General features: G+C 37.9%; 1 protein-coding gene across 6 annotated transcripts in view; it reads right to left on the minus strand.

Moving 5' to 3' along the window:
* BANP (BTG3 associated nuclear protein) overlaps window positions 1–22019 on the minus strand; it is a 152565-nt gene that overhangs the window by 49204 nt on the left and 81342 nt on the right. For all 6 annotated transcript variants that reach the window (XM_056360665.1, XM_056360664.1, XM_056360663.1 and 3 more), the window contains one exon: window positions 20262–20306. In XM_056360665.1, coding sequence (XP_056216640.1) covers window positions 20262–20306 — 45 coding nt within the window. The remainder of the gene's footprint in view (window positions 1–20261; window positions 20307–22019) is intronic.

Raw genomic sequence — 22019 nt, forward strand, 5'->3', positions numbered from 1 at the left:
AGACGAATCATGAAAACTTCTCACATAGCTGAATCAAAGCCAAAACCTCCTCCTCTTTTTGACTCTACCGGTGCATAATTATTTATTTTCTTTTAGCAACTACATCTATCAGTTGCTGAGTTTTGGCTCTGATTACACAGAGGTAAAAGTAGTGTACAAAGTCAGGAAGCTGAAGTCATTTTGGTACTGTCACGGTCCCGGGGTTTCCCATGTTTTGGTTGGTTTGGGGGTGGCGGGGGGAAGAGCAGGGTGCAGAATTTGTGGATTTACAATCAAGTCTGGACGTTATCTTCACCCATCAGCACCCTCAGGCTGCTGACTCAGGTTCTCACATAGGAACCTCTTCTGCATCTCTTCCTAGTCTACCTAGGACAGCAGAGTAGTAATAGCTACACCTTTAGTGGGACCTTTTTGCACACTCTCTGGTGCACCTCCAAATGTGCTACCAACATAACATGGATCTGACACTCTACACTAAGATTTCTGTATCTTTTTTAAACTCAGCTATACCACCTCTTCTGAAAGCGACCACTCTGGCCACCCAGATGCAGCTCCTCTCCTCCCACTCTTACCAGCCCTGGATCTATCCTACCCAACACAAGCTGCAAGCTGAGAAACCCCAAAAGACTGGCTCTCCCTTGAGCCTCCTCCTTGCACTGCTCTTCCTTCTGCTCCCAGGCTCACCCTACCAGCAGACGGTACCCTCTCCTCTTCTGCTTCCAGTCCTCCACAAACTGACCCACAACCTGAACACCTTAGATCAACCCACACACTACCTTCTGCCTTCTCCACGGGGCCCTTTCACAAGCTCTGCTGACCGTAGGTCAGACCAGCTCCAGCACGTTCTGTATTGCCTCTCCTGCCAGCTGAGTACACATCTAAATACAGCGACAGTGCTGCTCAGGCTCAAAAGAGATTTTTCTAGCATATGAATACAGACGAGACTGCTGCAATGACCATCCATCCAGTCAATAAACACTTCTGGCAGGCCAAATTGTCCCCCTGGGCTGTCCCTTGGCCATCGCTGCTCTGTGCAATCAAAACCACGCTGTAATTTTCAGCAGAGCATCTCTGGGGTTGAACCGAACTCAAACGATAATCTGAGAGAACTGTCTCTTTCAAAAAGATTAAAATGCAAATAAAAATGTACTTCTGCTTTTTATGGGCTGTTGTTATGACCCTCCTGTCCTCATGAGGAGGCAGAGCTGCTGCATTAAACAAAATAAAATACTTAACAGATATATTTCTGCTGGACTCCAGCTCTATGATCCACATGGTTTGTGGCTGCACGTCTCTTCTGCAGCGTTTTGTATCCTTCCTCATGGCCACCGCAGCAGAACGGTTTCCACAGTTTTTACCACAACAGAATGGCTTGATTAATGGACAAACTCTACAGCTTTAAAAAGCATTTGGCTTCTGAGGCTCTTCATCTCTTATCACTGACACAAAAAAGCTAAATGAAAACATTAAAAAAACCTACAAAATGGAAAAAAAATTCTTGAAACTACAACTCACAAGTTACTAGTCACGGGGTTTTCTACGATTTCAACCACTTTTAGCACCTTCTGTCTTAAAAGGCAAAAATGCATCTCTCCCCTGTATTTCAGATGTTACTGGAATGCAGCACTGTTCAAATTTCTTTGATTCAATTTCACAGTTAACTTTCTCTTTCAGAGTTAAAAAACCCCTGTTGTTAAGTGTCTCAAGTGTGTCAAAACCTGCTGTTACTGTCCAGCCAGTATTCCTTTTTGTTATGCTCAGTCCATTCGCATCTAAACTTTCCTGTACACCTGGCAAATTTCAACTCCAATGCATGTTTTACATCCCCTGTTCTCCCACTGAGAATATCTTCTATTTTCTTTTTATGCCTCGTACCACAAGGAATTCAGTCATCACATGAGATTTTTAAAAGACTGCATCTGCATGGTTGTGATGGGTTTTTTAGTTATACATCCCGCTCCAAGTTGGCTATGCAAAATAACAACATAACCTTTACAGCCCTATACATGTGTTTTGTCTCAAAACCTCAGCGTTCAGAGGAGCTGTCCCTAACACTGCACCTTTCCAGCTAAGAGCATGATGACCTGGCACAATTAAGTTTTTTTCCTGAAATAAGTATTCTGGAGCTCTCCCATTGCTACCAAGAAAGGCTGCAGAAGAAGGATTGACTATATAACGTACATTGACAGGACTGATACGTAAGGAAAAATATGATATTGATGAGGAAGGCAGCCTCAAGCAACTCAACTGAAATGACACTGAACAGGAATATCAAACCACCATGCAGAAAACGTGAAGGAAAAAAAAAAGTGGCACTCCCTTGTATTTTCTGATCTCAACTACAACTCACACTCAAATGTTGTGATTTTTACATGAAGTCATAATTTGAGATCACATTTATGGTGCTGTGCCAGAACCTTTGTGCTCCTGCCCGCACGGGGATAAAAGAACTGGAAGCCTGACAGCGACCGATCTGCTGAGGTTTTACCTGGCAGTCACTGCAGAACCCAAGGGACCAGGTTGCCCAAATCACTCTGAATTTGAGAAAAGCTGTTAGGTCTTTGAAATCAGTTACACAAAAGTGGCACAAGCACACTTCAAAGGCACTAGTGCAGTATGTTCATCAAGTTTCAGCAAAAAAGCACAACCAAGAAGGAATGTCAGGACAGCCAGGAGCCAGGAAGGCAGCCTTTGATGGGGCTAGGAGAACAGAGACCAGGGGAAACCAAAGCACAGCCAAAGTCAGAGGATACTTAAGGAGCCAAACTTTTCCTGGAGCAACTGAAGAAAAAAGATGCCAAAGATATCCTGAGGGAGAAACAAGCCCCTGATTAGACATATGGATGACTATTGTAAATGAAATGTAGGAGAGTAGAGAAAGTCTACTTTTTGCCCTAAAAAAGAGCGGCTCAAAGAGGCTTCAAAGAACAGGGCAAAAATAAAAATTTCAACTAATTGTTAAGATAGTATTATATAATCCTGAGAATAGAAGGTCCATGCCTGTTTTTCCACAGGAAAAACACCTCCGCAATCAAAACAATTCTAAAGCAACTATAAATTTATAGCTCTCACTAGTACTAGTACTCTAGTACCAGAGAAGTCTGTGTAAAAACCATGCAAATCAAAGAGCTGGCTTCTGTCATGCCCATATTCTCAAAAAGATAGGTTCCCTGCTACCTATCAACACTCATTCCAAAAAATAAAAATAAGGCCTGTGCTTTTTTTTAAAGGGATGCATCTAATTCAACCTCATTCAAAAAGGCTTGTGGGTCCCCGAGTTCATCGAGTTCTCTGTTCAACTCGTATTCTTGAGGCTACAACGGATCATTATAGCTTAAAAGACATGCTACATCTCTTCCACAATTTACAACAGAGATTGTAGAAGAAATGTTGCCTTAGTGTCCACTAACGTATGCGAAGATGAAGGAAGTAACACTGAAAATTCTCCGTAACTGAAGTTCTGGCCACATTTAGCATCAGAACAAGCCAATCAATGCTGCAAACTGCTACGGGACAGCAAACTGCTCTGCTGTCCAGACAACATAGGTGCAAATATTATAACCAAATTCTCTTATACCCATATATAAAAATATATATATTTATATTTAATTGTTACACATTTCCCACAGAATTTCTACTGGAGGGAGCACTGTTCTTTGATCAGTAGTAAGGGCTGGTCTCAATGATGATGCATTCACACTTCAGGGGAAGGTTCCAGAACAACAGAATAGTTTGCCTGTTTGCAACAATAGCCCTGCCAGACTCATCTATGTTGCTGAGGATCGCAAATGTCTCCAAATGCTCCAGAACCCCACTCTGTTGTTAACCCTGCCCTACAGCTCTGTTTTTTATCATTAGGTTGTAAAACTTTGTTCACTAAAACAAAATATTTTTGTTCAACATTACATTTGCTTTACAGCTTATACAGTCCATCTGAGAAAGCCCACAGCTACCAAATTATGCCTTTAAACTGTTCTTCTAACTCCTCGCAGCATCTATTGGTCAGAGAAAACAACGTGCAGTTTGTTTGTGTTTTGTAACTGCTGTGCTGGCTGTGACACCATCGCTCCCCAACAGTATTTCAGTAACAGGCGTCACGGAGAGGGGCATATGGGAACTGCTCCTCTGCATTATTTTTTTTTTCCTATTTAAAGTAGCTATCCTCAAAACAATTTTCCTCTTAGCTACAGACTGAAATCTTTGCACTGGCCATAAGAATTACCATATATATATATACACACATATATATAAAACCATAACAATGAAGGAAAAAGCGTCATTTTAAAGCAATTTTCTCTAAGAACGCGTCACAAACTGGATGCCACAGCAGCACGCTGAGCCACAGCGCACAACTCCCCGCTGCTGTTTTCTGGGGCTTTTGGATTGATCTTCAACAGCACCTGCAACCCAGCAAAGTAGGCTACGCACCTGAGAAAGCCTGCACCCGCACGTACTCTTAATTTCACAGAAATAGGGACCACAGATGTTAGTAAAATCTAACAGAGACAGCTCTTCAAACACGAGCTCTTGCTGCTTTACACAGCCTGGCACGAACCACTCCTTCCAGGAAGATGCTATCAACAACAAAGCAGATAGTGTCATATGAACCATAAAACTTAATGGACCATAAAAGTAAATACATCATAGCCTCACAGGAGGCGGCTATCATTATTATTATTACTATGCAAGTTCATACTCTTTAAAAAGGTGATTCTAAAGCACACTGGATTTTTTATTATTTTTTTAACACTGAAAACAATTTTTTCCCCTCACAAAAACATTTCATTTTGACATATTTTGGTTGGAATACCGCAAAATGGTATTTTTGTGTGTGTGTTTTTACTCCCATATTTCCCTACTTTTACTGCTTATTATACTGCAGTTTTTCCTCACTAAAGCAAATACAGAAAGAACTTTCCAAATCAGGAAAGAGGAAGTCTGGGGATTTTTTAGCTTTTGATTTTTGAACTCAGTTGGGTTGAAAAAAGCAAGGATTTTCATTTCATTCAAATATTTTGCACCAATTTCTGCTTTAATAATAATTACAGTAAAAATGCAAACAGATGACAAATCAATTTATCTTTTTAATAAAATGTTTTACTTGAAATGGAAAATGCAATTCTCAACAAATTCGACATTTGGAATTAATATGGCATTTGTATGAATTTAGAAAAAAATCAAAATAAATGTCAGCTCTTGTACTGACATCAAGGTCTTACTAATAAAAAACAAACCAATTAACCGCAGTGGCTGGAAGTCTGTGACTTTTAAGTCCTTTTTCTTGATCACTAGTGTTTGCAAATGCTTGGAATAAGGGCTGCTGGATGCCATGTGCCATTGCAGAACTGGAGCCAGGGAAAACCACCTTGTCACTTGTGTTTTCCTGGTCTAAGCAAAACAGATTTAAAAGGATACTATTCACTTTCAGGGAATAATTTAAATAGCACTGATTTTCTTTATGAGCTATACTTCCTTCTTTTACAATTCTGCAGTAGTCCATAGTTAACAGGATGTGAGTTTTTCATTATAAAAAATTCTGAAGAGGGAAAAAAAAAATACAGATTTGTCTGGAAATGTCAATTACTTGAGGAAAGAAACAATGAGGAAGGTCAAAATCTCTCTCAGTCAGTATTGATGAAGTCTGAGGATTAGAATTACACTGTTATAATTCTACAATTTATACAGACTTTGAGATAGATGCTGAAAGGAAAAGCTTTTCTACTTAATATTTCAGGCAGGGGAAAAGTTCTAAAACAAACAATAAACACTTATGAAACAATCTGGCTTAGTCAAATATAATGGAACAGGAAATCAGATTAAACTGTTAAAAACACGGAATATTGATACTTCTTCTGTAGAAGACTCTTGCCTTCCAACGGAGCTCAGAAGTCACAGCCTTGCCCAAAGCTAACACAGCCCTGCCTGCGTGCTGCAAAGCGCCACCACAGCCACCGGGCTGACACAGGGGCACCAGTGCTGCCACCACTGGAGCCAGACCCACGGCAGGAACAGCGGCCGCTCCGTCAGCTCTTCTGCAACCGTCTAGGAATTCTTCTATTCCTCTCTTAGCTTTGCTGCAAGTTTTCGTCACAGCTTTCCAGAAAATCAAGCGATATGAAGTTACTGTATGGTGAGGACAGTTAAAATTTAGTGGTATTTAACTGCACTTCTAGCAGCGTTGCAAGCTATTAAATATGTCGTGTGACTATTAAAAAAAAAAAAGATATGTTCACAGAAAACGAGTGCCCAACTCTGACCGCAGATGTTCTGACTTTGTAAGGGTGTCATTCCTTTTTCATTAACCGAGTCAGTCTTGATCCACACTATGCTCTTTTAAAGGCCAGTGATGGGTTTGGGGGCAGGGGAATCAAGTTTGACAGCAGTCTGCAAATATATTCCACTATCTACCCGCAATAATGAAAAAGACACTATTCAACACATGGAAAACTAAAGCATCTGTGTATCTTCAATAAAATAATTCCAGAAAGTCCCAGATATTAGTATGCCAAGATTTGTTTTCTTCAAAACAAGTGATCTAAATTGAATTTTCCAAAAGGAAAGGAACACTTCTAACGAAGACATTTACAGCTGATGTACCTATTAAATGTTCTTATAGAACAGTATTTGTTATAGCAACAGAAGAAAGTGCCCCCTGAACAGTTTCATCTACCCATTTCTAGGTCAGACACTCAGAATCTTGGATTTCATCAAACACTACTTGCCTACTCCAGATAACGTACATGGACCCAAATGAGAATCATCTTAATTTGGAACGTCTCCATGGAAGAAGGAGCATCTATGCCCTGTGCCTCCGGGGCTTTTCAAGTATACACCAACATGAATGGTCGCGCAATACAACCACGAAACTCACAAGCGATGTTGGACTAAAGAGTTCAGTGTTGGACTAAATGGACGCCAAATAATGGTAAAACTGTTAGTATCGCTTGGAAAAGAATTAGGCCAACGACAAATGTTTTTGATACTTCCATTCCCATTACACAAATCTAAGTCATACTTCATTTAACTAAGAACAGATGATTCACTGATCACTCCTTTCTTGAGGCTTCAGATAGCGTGTCTGACGTATCACCATCCACAATGAAAAATATACACCAAAAAGTAAAATCATTTGGTGTTTTACCATACACCTTTGAAGGCCAGCATTCTGTTCTCTGGTAGCATGCAGCTATACAGACAGAATAGTCACTCCTCTTGGAGACTTGCTGTTCATGCCAAAACACAACCTGTTAGCACACAGATGTGAGGGACCTACACAGAACGAATATCATAGGCAAAAATTTTGTCTCCACTATTGACTTTGCCATGCCTCTGTATGCAGCAGTAGGACACGTTCTCTTTTCTATATGCTTACAACCAATTTCTACAATCTGACAAAGTCTTTTTTATGTATTGACCCATTACAAAACAAGTTTACCCTGAAGGAAACATGATCCCACCAAAGTCAACAGCAAAAGTCGCTATGCCATTGTTGAAACAAAGTCATTTATTTCTCAGAGCACGGTCTCTGGTTCGGTCAGTCTTAACACAGGCATCTCCTTTGTCCATACTTACAGCATAACAGATGTCCTATCCCTGAACTGTACGCTAGTGTCTTCCCACTGTTATTTGTGCAAAATGTTGCAATACCTGCCTTCTGCTAAAAGAAAAACTTTTTTTTTTAAAAAAAAAAAAAAGGCAAAAATCTCACAACACAGTTCTGGAATTTGAAGTACTGATCAGTATGTTTTCATTGCCAGCTGTTATATGCACTTATTTACTGGCACCACATTTGCCCCTGACTGAATTTGATGCATTACAGCACCTTCTGCAGCCCTCAGCGCCTTTCCCCGTAAAACCCGTGAACTGACTTAGTTTTGGAGTCAACGTTGTAGTACCAACTCAGAAGCAAAACACAACAAATCTCGGAAACCATACACAAACTAAGTGTAAGATGGGCGGGATCCAAACATGGTGGTACTTCTGTGTCACCGTGATCCACCTATAACAAAACAGTTAACTAGAAAAATCACACTAACATGATAAATAACTTAAATCTAACGCTTCCTCCTGGTGAACTCTGTAACACTTCTGCTGTTTAACACAAATATTTAGCAACATTCCAGAAGCATGGAATGACATATTTCAGGAATAAAAATAGTTGTAAAAAAATGAAGCAATTTATAAAACAAATTCATTCATAGCTCAACCCTCTTTGGAGCCCAGAGTTTCTATCAAAGAAAAAGAATATCTTGTAAATATTGTGTAAAGCAGTACTGCTTTTTGCTTCCAGACCAGTCAGGAATTGATAGCTCTAGCTGAATAATTGATGGAGCCAGTATACAACAATTAATCCCAGCAGACTGGATCAAATAAAATGAAGCAAGTTTATAATTTAAAGTACTTATTCCACAAAGAAGAATTTTGTTCACAGAACACTAAAGAAATGCTAAAGCAAGCTACAACAGATGATCTTCCAAACATACTTTCCAAATGTTACTCACAGTAATACATAGATCTACTTTGAATAAAGTAAATATCTCTCAGCTAATTAAAACAGCATCTGAGATCAGAAATGAAAAGTATGCTGTTGATGTGGTATTTCAATGTCTAAAATAAGCAAAGTGGTCATCTTGTAGGCTTTTTCTAATGTAGGCACTTGAAATAGAAACACACATTAACTATTAAAAAATACACTGAACTATATGGCACCCTATATCATTTGTTCCAAACAGCACACAAATCACAAAATTAGACTCTTTGACGGTCCTTCTTCAATTTATTAGACAGTCACTCAGCTACTTTGAAATATTTTAAGGACTCTGGAAAACTGGACTGAAAATATATTTGAACTATGGAAAGGCTTAAATACATGAACAAATCATGTTCATGGTTGAATCTCACTATGTTTAACATTATCTTCTTAAAATCCTAAAAACTCTGTGTAAATCACACAAGTTTTCCTCTAAAAAGATAAGCTCGCTCTTCATTTGCAATAGAGCCATTGTGGTTCAAAAGGGATCGCTTTTGTGAACTAACTTGGCAAAAAAATATTGGTTTAATGGAGAGGAGAAAAAAAGGGAGCCGTTTCCCATCTCCCCATACTTAAATTAGTCACAAAAGATTTCCAAAGTTATGACCGCCATTTGTGAAATACCACAAAATCCTATTGATTGTTTGACCTAGGCATACAATATGGAAACCTGGGAACAGATTTAGGTCATCAAGATTTACTGTTGCGCTTCACATAGCAGAAAGATTAATTTTGTTCATGGCCTGAACTCTATATTCGCCATTTAGTAACCTGACAACACATACGCATGCATGCACTTATTTTGTTTTTCACCAGGATGAAACGAGACCTCTCCACATTCAACAGCTAAGCAATCATCAGGGTCTGCCACAGCAAGCAAGCAGTTGGTATCCAGCCAAGGATATCAGCATTATAATATATCCAGTATCAACCCACCACGGGCATTGACTGTCCAACCATACCCAGCATTACCAAAACCCTTCCTGAGTTGGAATTTGGAACGTGAGACAGTGAATTCTGAATATACTCATGATGCTAGAGGCATCTCTAATATTTAAAGTAACTGAGCATGGCACTATTAGAGCATATGAAGTGGAACAGTGATGGGATAAGGGCAAATCTGCAGCATAAAGACAGGGCTAATATCACATGATGAGAAAAATCATAAATGAAAAGCACTAAAAAAAATAAACAAAACAAAAAAGAAATGATTTATCTAGATTAGCACAGTAAGATAGCTTTGTGATGACTGCTATTCTACAAGCAGAGATTTTTATTACCAAAATCTCTAATAAGAGACAGCTTAGACCTATGCCTTCTATCAAGGTGGAGAAAATTATTTTTCCTTATATTTAAAAGATTATCACTTCATATCTCATCTCCTCTTATTAAGTTTACAGCAATATTAAAACAAGATTTGGGTGAATAAAGAACATAATATACTCCAAAATAGAGAACATATTCTTTGGAGCATTATAAATGCTTCTGTCTGCTTGAATGGAATTTTAATGGAACAACCCACCCTCTTAGGAGAAAAATAAAAAAAGATGACAGAAAATATTATCCAAAACCTTCATTAAACAGTCTTGCTTTACAACCACCACAGATCACTCTATGGACTCTGTTGCTCAGGGACTGTATCAAAAAAATCACCTATAAGAGATTAACAAATCACCTTTATGAATTCTTGCCACCAGTCAGAACATTTTTACAACTGGAACAACTAATTGGGAGGGGAAAAAAAAATCCTCATACATATCAGCATTAAAATAATGGCCGATTTTAACCTATCTCTGTATATTTTACTACTTTTGATGAGCAAGCCAAAGAAAAACAACCAAGTTTGTGATGTGAGAAAGGTAACGGTGCACAGCTCCACCCGTCATTGAGAGATATTGTATAGGGAACTGGGGCTTCTGAACAGACGACAAAAATAGTTGCGTGACATAATGTCTAAATCTTGAGAAGCGCTGGGGAAAAACTCTGTGTTTAAAACACAGACATTATATTATGTGCTTACAGCCAAGTATCTGCTGGAATTTACTGTTTGCTCCCAAAACAAATCTTTACCTGCGTCACTGAGATGAAGCATGAAAGCAGGGTCAAACTTGAATCCTCTGATACTAATGGGAAGCTATTTCTTTATTGTCACACTTTGCCAAATGCTGAAGTGACCAAAAAAATGCCATAAATCTAAGATTTTGCTGTCGGAGACTTGGTTTACTTTGCCTTCAGCAGAGATTTTTTGGGTCCCAAATTAGAAACGACAAAAGAAAAAGACAAAACACTGTGGGGCTGCTGATGTATGGTAATTAATGATAATTAGTAGATGGGGTAAAACTTTTTAAGCAAGTTTACTTGAAAGGTTACTGCAAACTTTACTGCATGTTGTCCCTTAGGAACTATACTAAAATCCTGGATGAGACAAAGTGTTATCACAAGAAAATTAAAGGCATCACAATTACAGCCGCCCACGAGACAAGACCAAGGACTTGACAAAGAAAAGCAGAATAAATGCCAGCAAGTAACCATCACAAAGTGGCTGACGAGGAATTCAAAAGAAAGGTGAGTATTTTTCAAAAAGCACTGTGGACTGAAGATGCTTATCTTTTCACCAAATGGTAAAACAAAAATGGCCTTTTAAGTCTCAGACCATCCTTGGCACCTGATGATCATTACTGAACTTCAGTGGAGACAGGGAGCAGGCGTACCCATGATTTCCTAAGCTCACATTTTAAAACGGGTGCTGAACCACAGATTAATAACAATTAATGACCTTTGATAGACTACAACATAAAAATACCTACACACCAAAGCTCAAGTACACTAAAACAGCTTAGTATTTGTTTTATCTCCAAAGTAGCGATTCCTTTCTTCCACTCCTGATAAACTTGACTAAGCCTATTTCTTTCTTCCCCGTTTCCTTCCTTTCCCACATGTAAAATCTACTTGGATTCATTTATCTGAACATAAAGTACTCTTTCCACCCTCTACTACACTTAGGTGAAAAGTTCACCACACATCAGATCAGTGTATTTGCACATGAAGGGCACAAATGTCTTAACAGTTACTGCTCGTACCACCCCACGCTAACACAAAAACGTTGCCATTTATTTCATCATCATATAAAGGCTGCTTTCAAGTTGAAAGAAGGAAATGCAAAAATAGTTGCTAATTTTGCAACGTCTTTTACTCAGTCCCTACTCAAGGTTGACTAAAGGAAACCAAGTTAACCCTGCAGTCAGGATCAGAACCGGCCAATGAAAGATCCTCTTCAATAGCTGGAGATATCGTAAAGAAAATAAAGGCATCTAAGCTATAATTTTTTTCTCAGCAGCATGAGAAATTAAATAAAATTAGATAGCTAATTTTAGTTTGGTATTGAAAAGGCTGGGAAATGGTGCCACTACTACTCAATACAAAAGCCCTAAAAAGCAGAGTTGTATATTTTTTGCCTGCACCAGGACAAGGACTCATTTTGTCTTGTCCGTCCTTCCACCAATTTTATGTAAACTTAAATAACATATGGAAAAGAGGCAGAGGCTCTGGAAGTCACTGCTAAGCACTCTGAAAACGGGGAAATATTTATTCACCATGATGAATGAAATAAAGTCCAATTTCAAGAGGACTAAACTACTTCAAGGGAGTGCCAATGTATACCTGCTACACCTTGGAACAGAAAATGTAGTAATAAACATGTCTTATTAGAGTGGAAAATGTTGAAGTACTGATGGCAGTCAGGTGTAACAATTACTACATTTGAGAAAGGGCCATGCTGCTGGAAAAAAGTTTTTCCTCTTGACCCAGCTCAGAATACTGTTCTTGGTGACGTATTAGGCATGGACAGAGCTGGTTTTCTCCATAAAATACAGCAGTATCTTCTGGCACAAAGGAGCGCAGAAAGAAAACTAAATGCAGCCAGTTTGCAAATGAAACTTATGACCCAATAACGTCTGCAGGGATCTGATACTGCTGACTCTCTGGTACAAAAGATTTTTTTACTGCCTTCCCAGCAGCATGCAGCAGAAATGAGTGAGAAGATGGAGAGCGCACAACGGAAAGAAAAACAACTTAAATCTCAAGAAGGTGAAGGAGAACACTTGTATAAATAGGAGCAACTAGGTATCGCAAATTTGCCAGGGTCACCCCTCCCACCCCCTTTTTAACAAATCTTAGTTTAAGAAGAGTTACAATACATCTTTAAGCCACACAAAAAGTGACAAAAATTACCAGATGTGATCAGGTTAATGCAGTGAAACTCCCACAGAAATTAAATAAATAAATAAATAAAAAGACTCCCGCCTTTTTTTTCCTTTACCTTAAATCTCAAAAGACTTAAAAAAAAGCCCAAACAACTATTAATCATTTCTTAATTAATAGAAGATTAAAAAATGTGCAAGCAAAATATTCAGGTTTTGATTCTTTAAAGAAAAAAAAATATATGCATTTTGAGATTTAAAACCGTAAGAATAAGAATTGAAGCTACTTTCTAATCATGGTGTCTTTCAGCATCTGCTACAGCTTTCTGTGCTGACAGATGAACTTTAGTCATCCAGTAACTGATTTCTGAAATTTTACATTATTAACAGGGACAGAAGTACAATTACACAGAGAAGCAGGACATAATTGTTATTAAAAAATGCATTCATTACCAGGCCTTCCAAGACAGCTAAAAGGCACAAGGGTTCCCCACCTCGGGGGCACAGACATGGAAAGAAACCATCCTGTCACCATACCTGCATTAGAATTTAAGTCTTAACGAAACAACACAGAATCCCTGGATTTGCAATACAGGTGTTTTTGAAAAATATTAACTCATTTATAGAGCAAGGCCTGCTGACTTTCAATGAGCTTCTAAATCACTCATTTTCCCTGAAAGTGGATAAATTTGTTACGTAGTAAAAAACATATGGCATTTTCAATTAAATATCAGAATTAGTTTCGCATTCTGTAACCACAGAGAATTTATTTTCCCATGAATATTTCTTAAGTAGCAATTTCCCTCCTGTGGTTTTTTTCCTCTTCTGTTATGTTTTGTTGACTGCCATTGAAGGACTGTATTTTCACCAAGTACTGTCTCCTCATACTGGGGTAGAAGAATCCTGTTGTTCTACTGTCAAATATAACAACCTGAAGGAAACAATTTGCACAGATTTGTTTCAGGAATCTCACGGAGAGTGATGACAACAAGGACCGCGGGAGATCAGTTGCCATTCTACTGGACAGCGTCTTACCCTGATTTACAGTTACAAAGCAGGTGCAAACCTTCTACAAACACATTTTAAATTTTGCAGTTAAGCTATAGCCAACGTAAGTTTATTACAGCTACTTTTTTAGTTGCTCATAGTTAATAACGCAAATGTTAAGTTTTTCTTATAATAGCAATTTTTCTAGAGATATTTTGTTTACTACTGATCCCTTAAATAGTAGGGATTTCCCCCAATTTTTTTTTTAATCCATTCACATTTGTATGTTTCAGTACAGTTAACTGCTTCCAAATTCAATGTCTTAATTTTAGTTTGCTAAAATAAACTTTCTCTAGCAAACTGAATTTTCAGAACTTATGGCGAGTGTTTTTGATCATCTGCTTTGAGGAACAGTCAAAGGGGAAAACACCTCTTCTGTGGAATGCCAAATTAGAGTGTATGTGCACAGAGGACTATTTTCAAGAAAAAAAGATTCTTGTAATTAAAATTTCAGACTGAAGTATTTTAAGTAATCTGACTTTATCCATAAATACACCGTGTTTCTACATGAAATGTGCATAAAGCTCGCTTTTTTTTTCAAAACTGTTCTCTTCATTTTTGCTCCTAAAACCAGAGCAGACCTACAAGACTTTAGTGCAACATATTACTGAAGAAGTATCCGTTAAAAATAATACTTTATTTCTTTTCAAAACCATACGAGCCGTTTTTAAGTTCCAGCTGAACTCTATTGGGGCTTTAATTTTGTTGGTTTTCTTCTAACAATCCTGTTTGTTTCTCCAGGCATATTATTCAAAGCAGATAAGCTGAAACAAGAAAAAGCCTTTTCAATCCGCTACAGCAGCTGCGGCAGAAGTTGCCGTCTTCGTCCTTCCTCTCACTTGCACACAGGCAGACGCTCGTGCACACACAGACCCCACGGCAGCAAGGCATGCAGGAAAACTCACACTGTCACTGTGTCTCTGTCCCCATGGTACGACAGTTTACAAGGTTGATGTCGGAGCAGCACATTTCTTGCACTTCAAATTTCCTCCTCATTTCTTCAAGCTTTCGCAGAGAAAGTAACTGACAATCATCTTAATACTACTGCCCTCTACTGCTTAACAATTAGGGACAGGAAAAAAAACTCTTTTATTGTATTAATTCTTGACTGAGGAACTCAAATATAGAATTTTAGTATTTTAAAATCTAGAACTTTTTAATTAGATGCATTATATGAAAATGAAGAACTGTGGAAGATGGCTCTCTCCTCTGTTTTGGATAAAATATTATTATGGAAGTTGTTCTTATTGATAGAAACTGCAGTATCTATTCCAATGGTTTAGTAAAGGCAATTAGAATGCATATTCACAAAATATACTGAAGAATTTCTTTCCCAATCAAATGACACCTGCAAAATGCATAAAAGCGAGCAGAAGCCAAGGTTAATACTCCACACGTTGTTTGTATAACTGAAAATCATGCTTGAGTTACAGATTAAATCGGACCTTAAAAAAACGTGGTGGCCTCACTGAAAAGCAAGGTGTGAGTATCTTGGTAACGATCAGGGATGTAAACAGAGATACAACAACTAGATGTTAAGACTCGGTTTAAGGCTGTCCCGTATGTCTGTACATAATTTCCTCCAAACAAACCAACCTATTTTCATTTTAGTTTGACCTAGTCGCAAATACGATTCACTGGATATTACACACAATTACTAGAATAGGGGTTCTTTTCCCCCTGAACATTTGGAACCATTTTAACCTCTTTTCCATTCCTCTAAGATTTAACAGCTTGCCCTTTACTTCAGACTTCAGCAGAGTACAGAAATAGGACAGATGTTTCAAAGAGAGGTGATGAGGTCATATCTCCTTCTGAGCTATATTACAGCGTGTACGATGTGTATTGAAAACAGATCTGAACGAGACATCAGATTCATACTCCTCCTGAGGACATTAAAGACAAACTCTCACTGATCTGTTTCTCATACACGTCTATTTTCCGACCTTTCAGGCCCAACAGCAGCTAGCTGCTACTTCGCAGCACTCAAGTCTACCATATTTTCTCCATCACTACAGCAATTTTCCAAGAATATCTTTTCTAATCACAGATTCATATACTCTCACACAATCCTTACACATATGAGGATGCTTTTCTAAAGCTTCCATGGTGAGCTACCTCCACAGCCCTGTATCTGAACTCTCCTAGACCTCAGAGCTGTCATAAAGCTCAGAACAGCAAGGCCAAAGTTCAGAAAAAGATAATGCAATCCCTGCTCCATACAAATACCTCATTAAGCAGCAGAAAAATGTGTTATTAATGTGATTCCCTCTCCTTCTACGTATATGTAACTCAACAGTTATGGATGGGTCTCAGTGCACCACTTTGATTACAAACTTATCTGCAAGAGACTGTGTCTACAGATGTGTAAGATGCCAAGTTTCTTTTTGAAAAATGATGTAGCAGAAGCAATTCTGCATGTTCATTTCATATGCACAGGGTAAGATGATTGATACTACAAAAGCACGTTATGCTGGCTAGCTTTTTGCTGCTAAACCTATCGTACATGCTGTTTGTTCTGGATTCTCCTGCTTCTTTAACTACAGAAACTGATACTAAATGAACTACATGCTGCTCCTCTTATTAATTTTTTCATTCATTGAGCAGAACAAATTGTCAGCTCTCCAGGAATACGTATGATCATATTTTAGATTTTAAAGTGCATTAACTTTTTAATTTAAAAACTAAGGCTATTAGTGGAAGACCATTTGCCTGGTGTCATTTTAATTAATTTCTAAGCTAGAGAAACTCTGGCTGTAAGGCTGTACAAAAATGCAATGTCTAAAATGCAGAATCAAGGAATGTCAAACTACTCGGAATTTCCGGTTTTTACATATATATATTTATATATATACACCCCACGTATATTCGTGAACACTGTGGCACTACGTCAGCTTGTCCAGGACACCCATTGAACACCTCCTGGGATGAGAACACTGAAGCTCAAAGGACAGAAAGGATGGAGTTAGGGAGAAAGGAAGGCAGGTAACCAGAGGAAAGAGAGAGGTAAATTAGAAAACTTCTGGTAATTCGTAAGTATAAAATGCAAAGTCCAAAGAAATTCCCATTAGTCCAAGGCTTCAAGTGTTAGTTAATATAAAGTCTAATTATTTTTTCAGTTTGGTATTTTTATTAAACGTGCACTGAAATATGAGACTTTCAGCTAATAGAACACATGTGTAGGTAGACAGCGGGTTTTTTGACATGATTTCATTAGTTCCATGAACAACGATGCCAGAAAAACAAAACCTAAATTCAGTGCAACTACCAGGACAGACAATTGAAGGGGGGGGGTGGGGGGTGGGGGGTGTTAAAAGCAACAAGTGGAGGCATTCTCCAGAGAAGCGAGTATTTATCGCTAGTATCACAAAGCTTAAAATACATCTATCACCTTGGAAATTTTACCCATAAAATTTCACAGTAGATTTATGCCATTTTATACTTTAGTTCATACAAAGCTAACAACTTTAGTCTTTGCAGTCCCAGGTTCTTGTAAACCTTTTACTCGCGGTTCAAGAGAAAGCCTGCATCAGGCAGCGTTACTGAACCTCACCTGAATAGAGAGAATGTCTAACATCTGTTAAGTGTACAATAATATGTGGAAAACTGCAGCATGAGATTAATTTTCAAAGGGAATATTCAGTAGCCAAGCTAAGATCCAGTACCATTAGTAAGTATATATTAGGCAGCTAAAAATATTCAGTAACACAAGCCCACATCATTCACTTTCCTTATTATCAATATTCTTCGATGTCCCCTGGCAGCATGCATTAGAGTTCAAAACATGGAAGGAAAAGCCACTCTCCTGAAAAGTAACGGACAGGTGGGAAAACTACAGAGGTCTCTTTGATCACAGGTCATGTACAGATGACTGGAAGCTACTAGATTGTTATGACTTACATTACCACTGAACCGTATCATATGACAGGTTTTTGTGTTCTTATCCCACTACAAGTGCCAAGGAAAATGTATTAGTTTCAACTTCCATTCTTAAACCACAAACACAATTTAGTTTAACTCATTTTCCTTTGCAATTTTTATTAGCTAATAGCTCAAAAAATGGTCACTTAACACAGATCAGCTGATGAGCAGAAGCCAGTTGAGCCACAGACCTCCCCTCTACCGCCCTACCTAACACACACACTGCTGCTGTTGCAAGGAATCATGTGAGTGCTACTCATCCGCTGCAGTGCAAAACAGCCCCACGTGGCTTAAACTGCTGATGAAGGTTTCCATACGTCATGCAGAATGGAGAGAAAAGTCCCCTAAATATTCGCTTGCTCCTAGTTTTTGGTCCACTGGAAAACAGTTAGGCAGCAAATCATTTTGGAGGAGCTTGAGGGTTCCTCTGAATTTGCAGAGATGCCAGCCGAAGCCTGACAACACCTAGCTGTCCATGCTCAAGAGACAAGTAACTATTCTGCACCAAAATGCAGCTAGCTGCATGCAGAAGAAAAAACTTGGCACTTCACCATTTGTTTTCACGGGAAGTTTCAAAGCAGGGCCCAGAGTACAGTTAGTTGGAAAAAAAAATTGGATGCTAAACTGATTTCCTGCATACACACGTATAGCCACAATCACTTCGGCAGAACCAAGATTATCCCAAATATGATACGCTATGCAATCACAGATTAAAATAATAGAATCATTTAGGTTGGAAAAGACCTTTGAGATCGAGTCCAACCATAAATATAATACTGCCAAGTATAGATGCCTTTACATAGATACGATGATGTTGATTTTTTTAAAAAAATCATCAATTAAATCATGCTTTTCTTCCCTATCTTGTGCGTGCTCTCACACACTTCACCAAACATGTACCACGTATCCATATATATGCACAGACACATGTATATCCACGTTTACAAACATATACTTTTAAAACATGTTTCTTCCAGTATAGCCTTATTCTCCATATACTAATGCAACTGCTCAGATGATCAGCAAGACTCCACTTACAGGTATTTAGTTCCGAAGCATTTTACTACTCTAGAGTTCACAGTTTTTTACTTCATGACTATTTCAGCATGAGACATGGCTGAATTCTATTGTTGTATGAAAGGACTCACCTCTCCCTGCCTAAAATAAGGGTTTCAGGAATGTACAGCCATCCAAGCGTTTCCCTTAGAAACAGCATGAACTCACAACATTTTAAACTGCATTCTTTGGTTCTATTTAGGAAAGAGAGAAGTGATTTGTGGGATGTTAAAAATAGGTATTTCAAGGGGAAAAATAATGGTATTAGATTGTAATTTAAAAAAAAAAGTAACAATCTAATGCCACTCTGAGAGACATAACGCCACTCAGTATTAGTAAGGTAACATGATTTGGACAGCAGTATTTCACAAAGAAGGAAAGCAGAACAATAAGTACTAAAACAAAGGTTCTGATAGATCTCCAAAACCAATCACTTTTCCTAGTCTCACTTCTATGAAAGTACTTCTGATTAAAGACTCAGTAAAGAACACTTAAAAGGTTTTTATTATTATTTTTAAAATATTTTTTAATTTTAAAAAATATATATGAAAATATATAAAAAATAAAAAATTAAAATATTTGAAAATATATAAAATATCTAAAAGGTAAAAAAAAATTAATTAAGTTAGACTGCTTCCCCACATAAATACGGTAGGTGGTCAAAAGTTCAGAGTACTGGTAGCTTCTCAAGGCCTCTGAGTTCAAGAACCTTCATGATGTGAGCCTTTTCACTTCAGGGCAGTATTAAAGTTCTAGCCATATGTCTCACAACTTGTTAATATTCAACAGGAATGAAAAAATTTTGTGTAACATTTATTCAAGTGGCCTAGCTAGAAAGCTTCTTACAGGAATATTTTTGTGCTGTGGATATTTTAATATAGCTCAACATTTAGTAAAGTATGTCTGAGATCAAATGTTAGCCATTTTGCTGACACCTGACATGGAAATTCTGCTTATTTAATCACTTATTGACTCACCACTCAAAGTAAAAGCTTCTCTTTCTTACCTCATGTATGCATAAGCACCTAATAAAGCCATCTTCTCAAAAAGAAGAAAAGCAGATGTGAAAGATCTGTTTCTCCCAAGACAGCCATAAAATGAAAAATAGCTGCTTAAACCTCAGCAATAAATGTTCTTAGGTTTGCATGGACTGCAGTCCACATCTGGCCATGGTGACAGTTGATAACAGAGAAAAGAACATACTGTACACAACGTAATCAATCCAGTTAGTAAATGTAAGAGTGAAGAAGCCAAAGACAAGGAAGTATAAAACACAGCGATAAAGTATCTTGCAGGAGTAATGAAATAAGCTTGGTGAAATACTTTGAGTCCACAGACAAAATACTTAGCTTATGTTTTATCATTTTGCAAGTTGTTTATTTAAACAGAAAGACTAGAACAGGTTTTGCTCTATAAAACAGCCACTAATAATGTGAGATCATTCCAACTGCAACATTAATTTTCAAGACCAAGGTAAAATGCTGTTTAAAACTCAGTTCTGTTCCTACCTGCCCATCCTGACCCACATGAACTTGATGTATTTGCAGGTTTCCCTGTAAAATAAGAGCATTGACAATAAACACAACTTTGGAATTTAAAAAGTTGATCTGTCCTGGAAAAAGCCTGTTTCTCATCTCATTATTAAACAACTCCAATATTAAGGAAATCAATTTAAGAAATTCTGCTGAGGGTTATTTTGGCAACCCGGCTACAAGTCGATGGTCAGCACTTTAACCACAAAGGATAAGCAGACTAAAAAGCAAGGAGGTTTTCCAGCACCAGCACGTTTTGCTTTTTGAAATTTACCATATAATGTACAGTATTTTTGTGCAAAGTTTGCTGGGATGGCTTTGCAGGTAAGATTTTTGGTTTTCCTGATTTATATGTAACTGCAAATTTAAGTCAAAGCCTTACTAAACTAGAAGTGTAACATTTCTACTTGTATGGAATGCTATTTACTATTTGTTGTTCTAAAGTTACTGCCTGTACTAACAGGGGTTTTATCAACATTCATTACCAAAGACCAACACAGTTCTATTACAGGACTGAAATCTATGACAAAAAATTCTCAATAATGTAAAGAATTTTAAAGGAAACTGTAGCTACGAAGTCTAAAATGGAAAGCAGTATCTCTACAAAAGTTTTTATTCATATGCTCAGAAATGTCTTTTCAAAAGTACACTTAGATTAAGAAACAGCTTCCCAAACACAGAGACTTGCAGTGAAATAGCACATTTCTTTGAGGCATTCTTTGATTTGCATGTTTTCTGCATTTTCTCTTACTGGCAGCACTTCCTCTTATTTGAAGCTGTGTACACTGTAATAAATTTAAAACCAGATGTTTTCATCTGTCACAGGCAAATGTAGTCCTTAAAAGTCTTACATACGGGAACCTGAGCTGAAGCCAACAGACACTGGGGTGTGCGTGAGCCTCCGGATCAATTACAGCCAGTATCTGCTGAATCACAGTTTTTCCAGTGGCTCTTTACCCAAGAACTGCCTCAGCTTTACTGTAGCACACTATGCATTCCTTCAGACTCGGAACATTTTGATCCTTCCTTTTTTCTCTCTAGGTCTGACAAGCTCTTCAAAGGACACTGCCTTTAACTAAAATATTTATATAATATTTACAATAATATTTATTCTACAGTAGCTCCCAGTGTTAACAGTATTCCTTTGCACCAAAAGTGGTTTTATGAGATGTGGTTTAAGGTACTTTGAAAATGGATTAAACTAACCCACAAGCAGATATGCTTAACGTTGAGTAAAAAACTCTACAGGGAAATCATACAGATTAAAGTTGTAGTCTGTATTTATGTAGGCTGTAGTTGTAGGCTGCATTTATGTTTAGCCTTATTTTGCTGTTGCTTCTTCATGCAAACATGCTAAGTGTACAAGAAATCTAACAGCAGTCAGGAGCCTCTGTATACTCTTAAATAACCTACAACAGCACTCTCACTCGGGCACGTTCATCTGGCTTTAATCGCTGCTTTGCCCGAGTGGGGGAAGAAAAAGATCAAAAATTGGAGTGTTCAGTATTGCATTTATCCATTTTGATTCTACTGTGCTACTTTTATGGAAAAAATGATGATGTGCAAATACAGCAGTGCCAGATTACTTGATCAGTACCAAAGGTAAGTAAGTTCACTTCATTCTGCAATATATCTTCACTAAATGGCGTCTGAAGGTTTCTCCAACTCCTGGTCACCAGGTTCCCACAGTTAAAGACACTGAGTGTTAACCTAACTAAAATAATATCACTTCTC

Source organism: Falco biarmicus, chromosome 15, assembly GCF_023638135.1.
Source record: "Falco biarmicus isolate bFalBia1 chromosome 15, bFalBia1.pri, whole genome shotgun sequence".
NCBI classification, from domain to species: domain Eukaryota; kingdom Metazoa; phylum Chordata; class Aves; order Falconiformes; family Falconidae; genus Falco; species Falco biarmicus.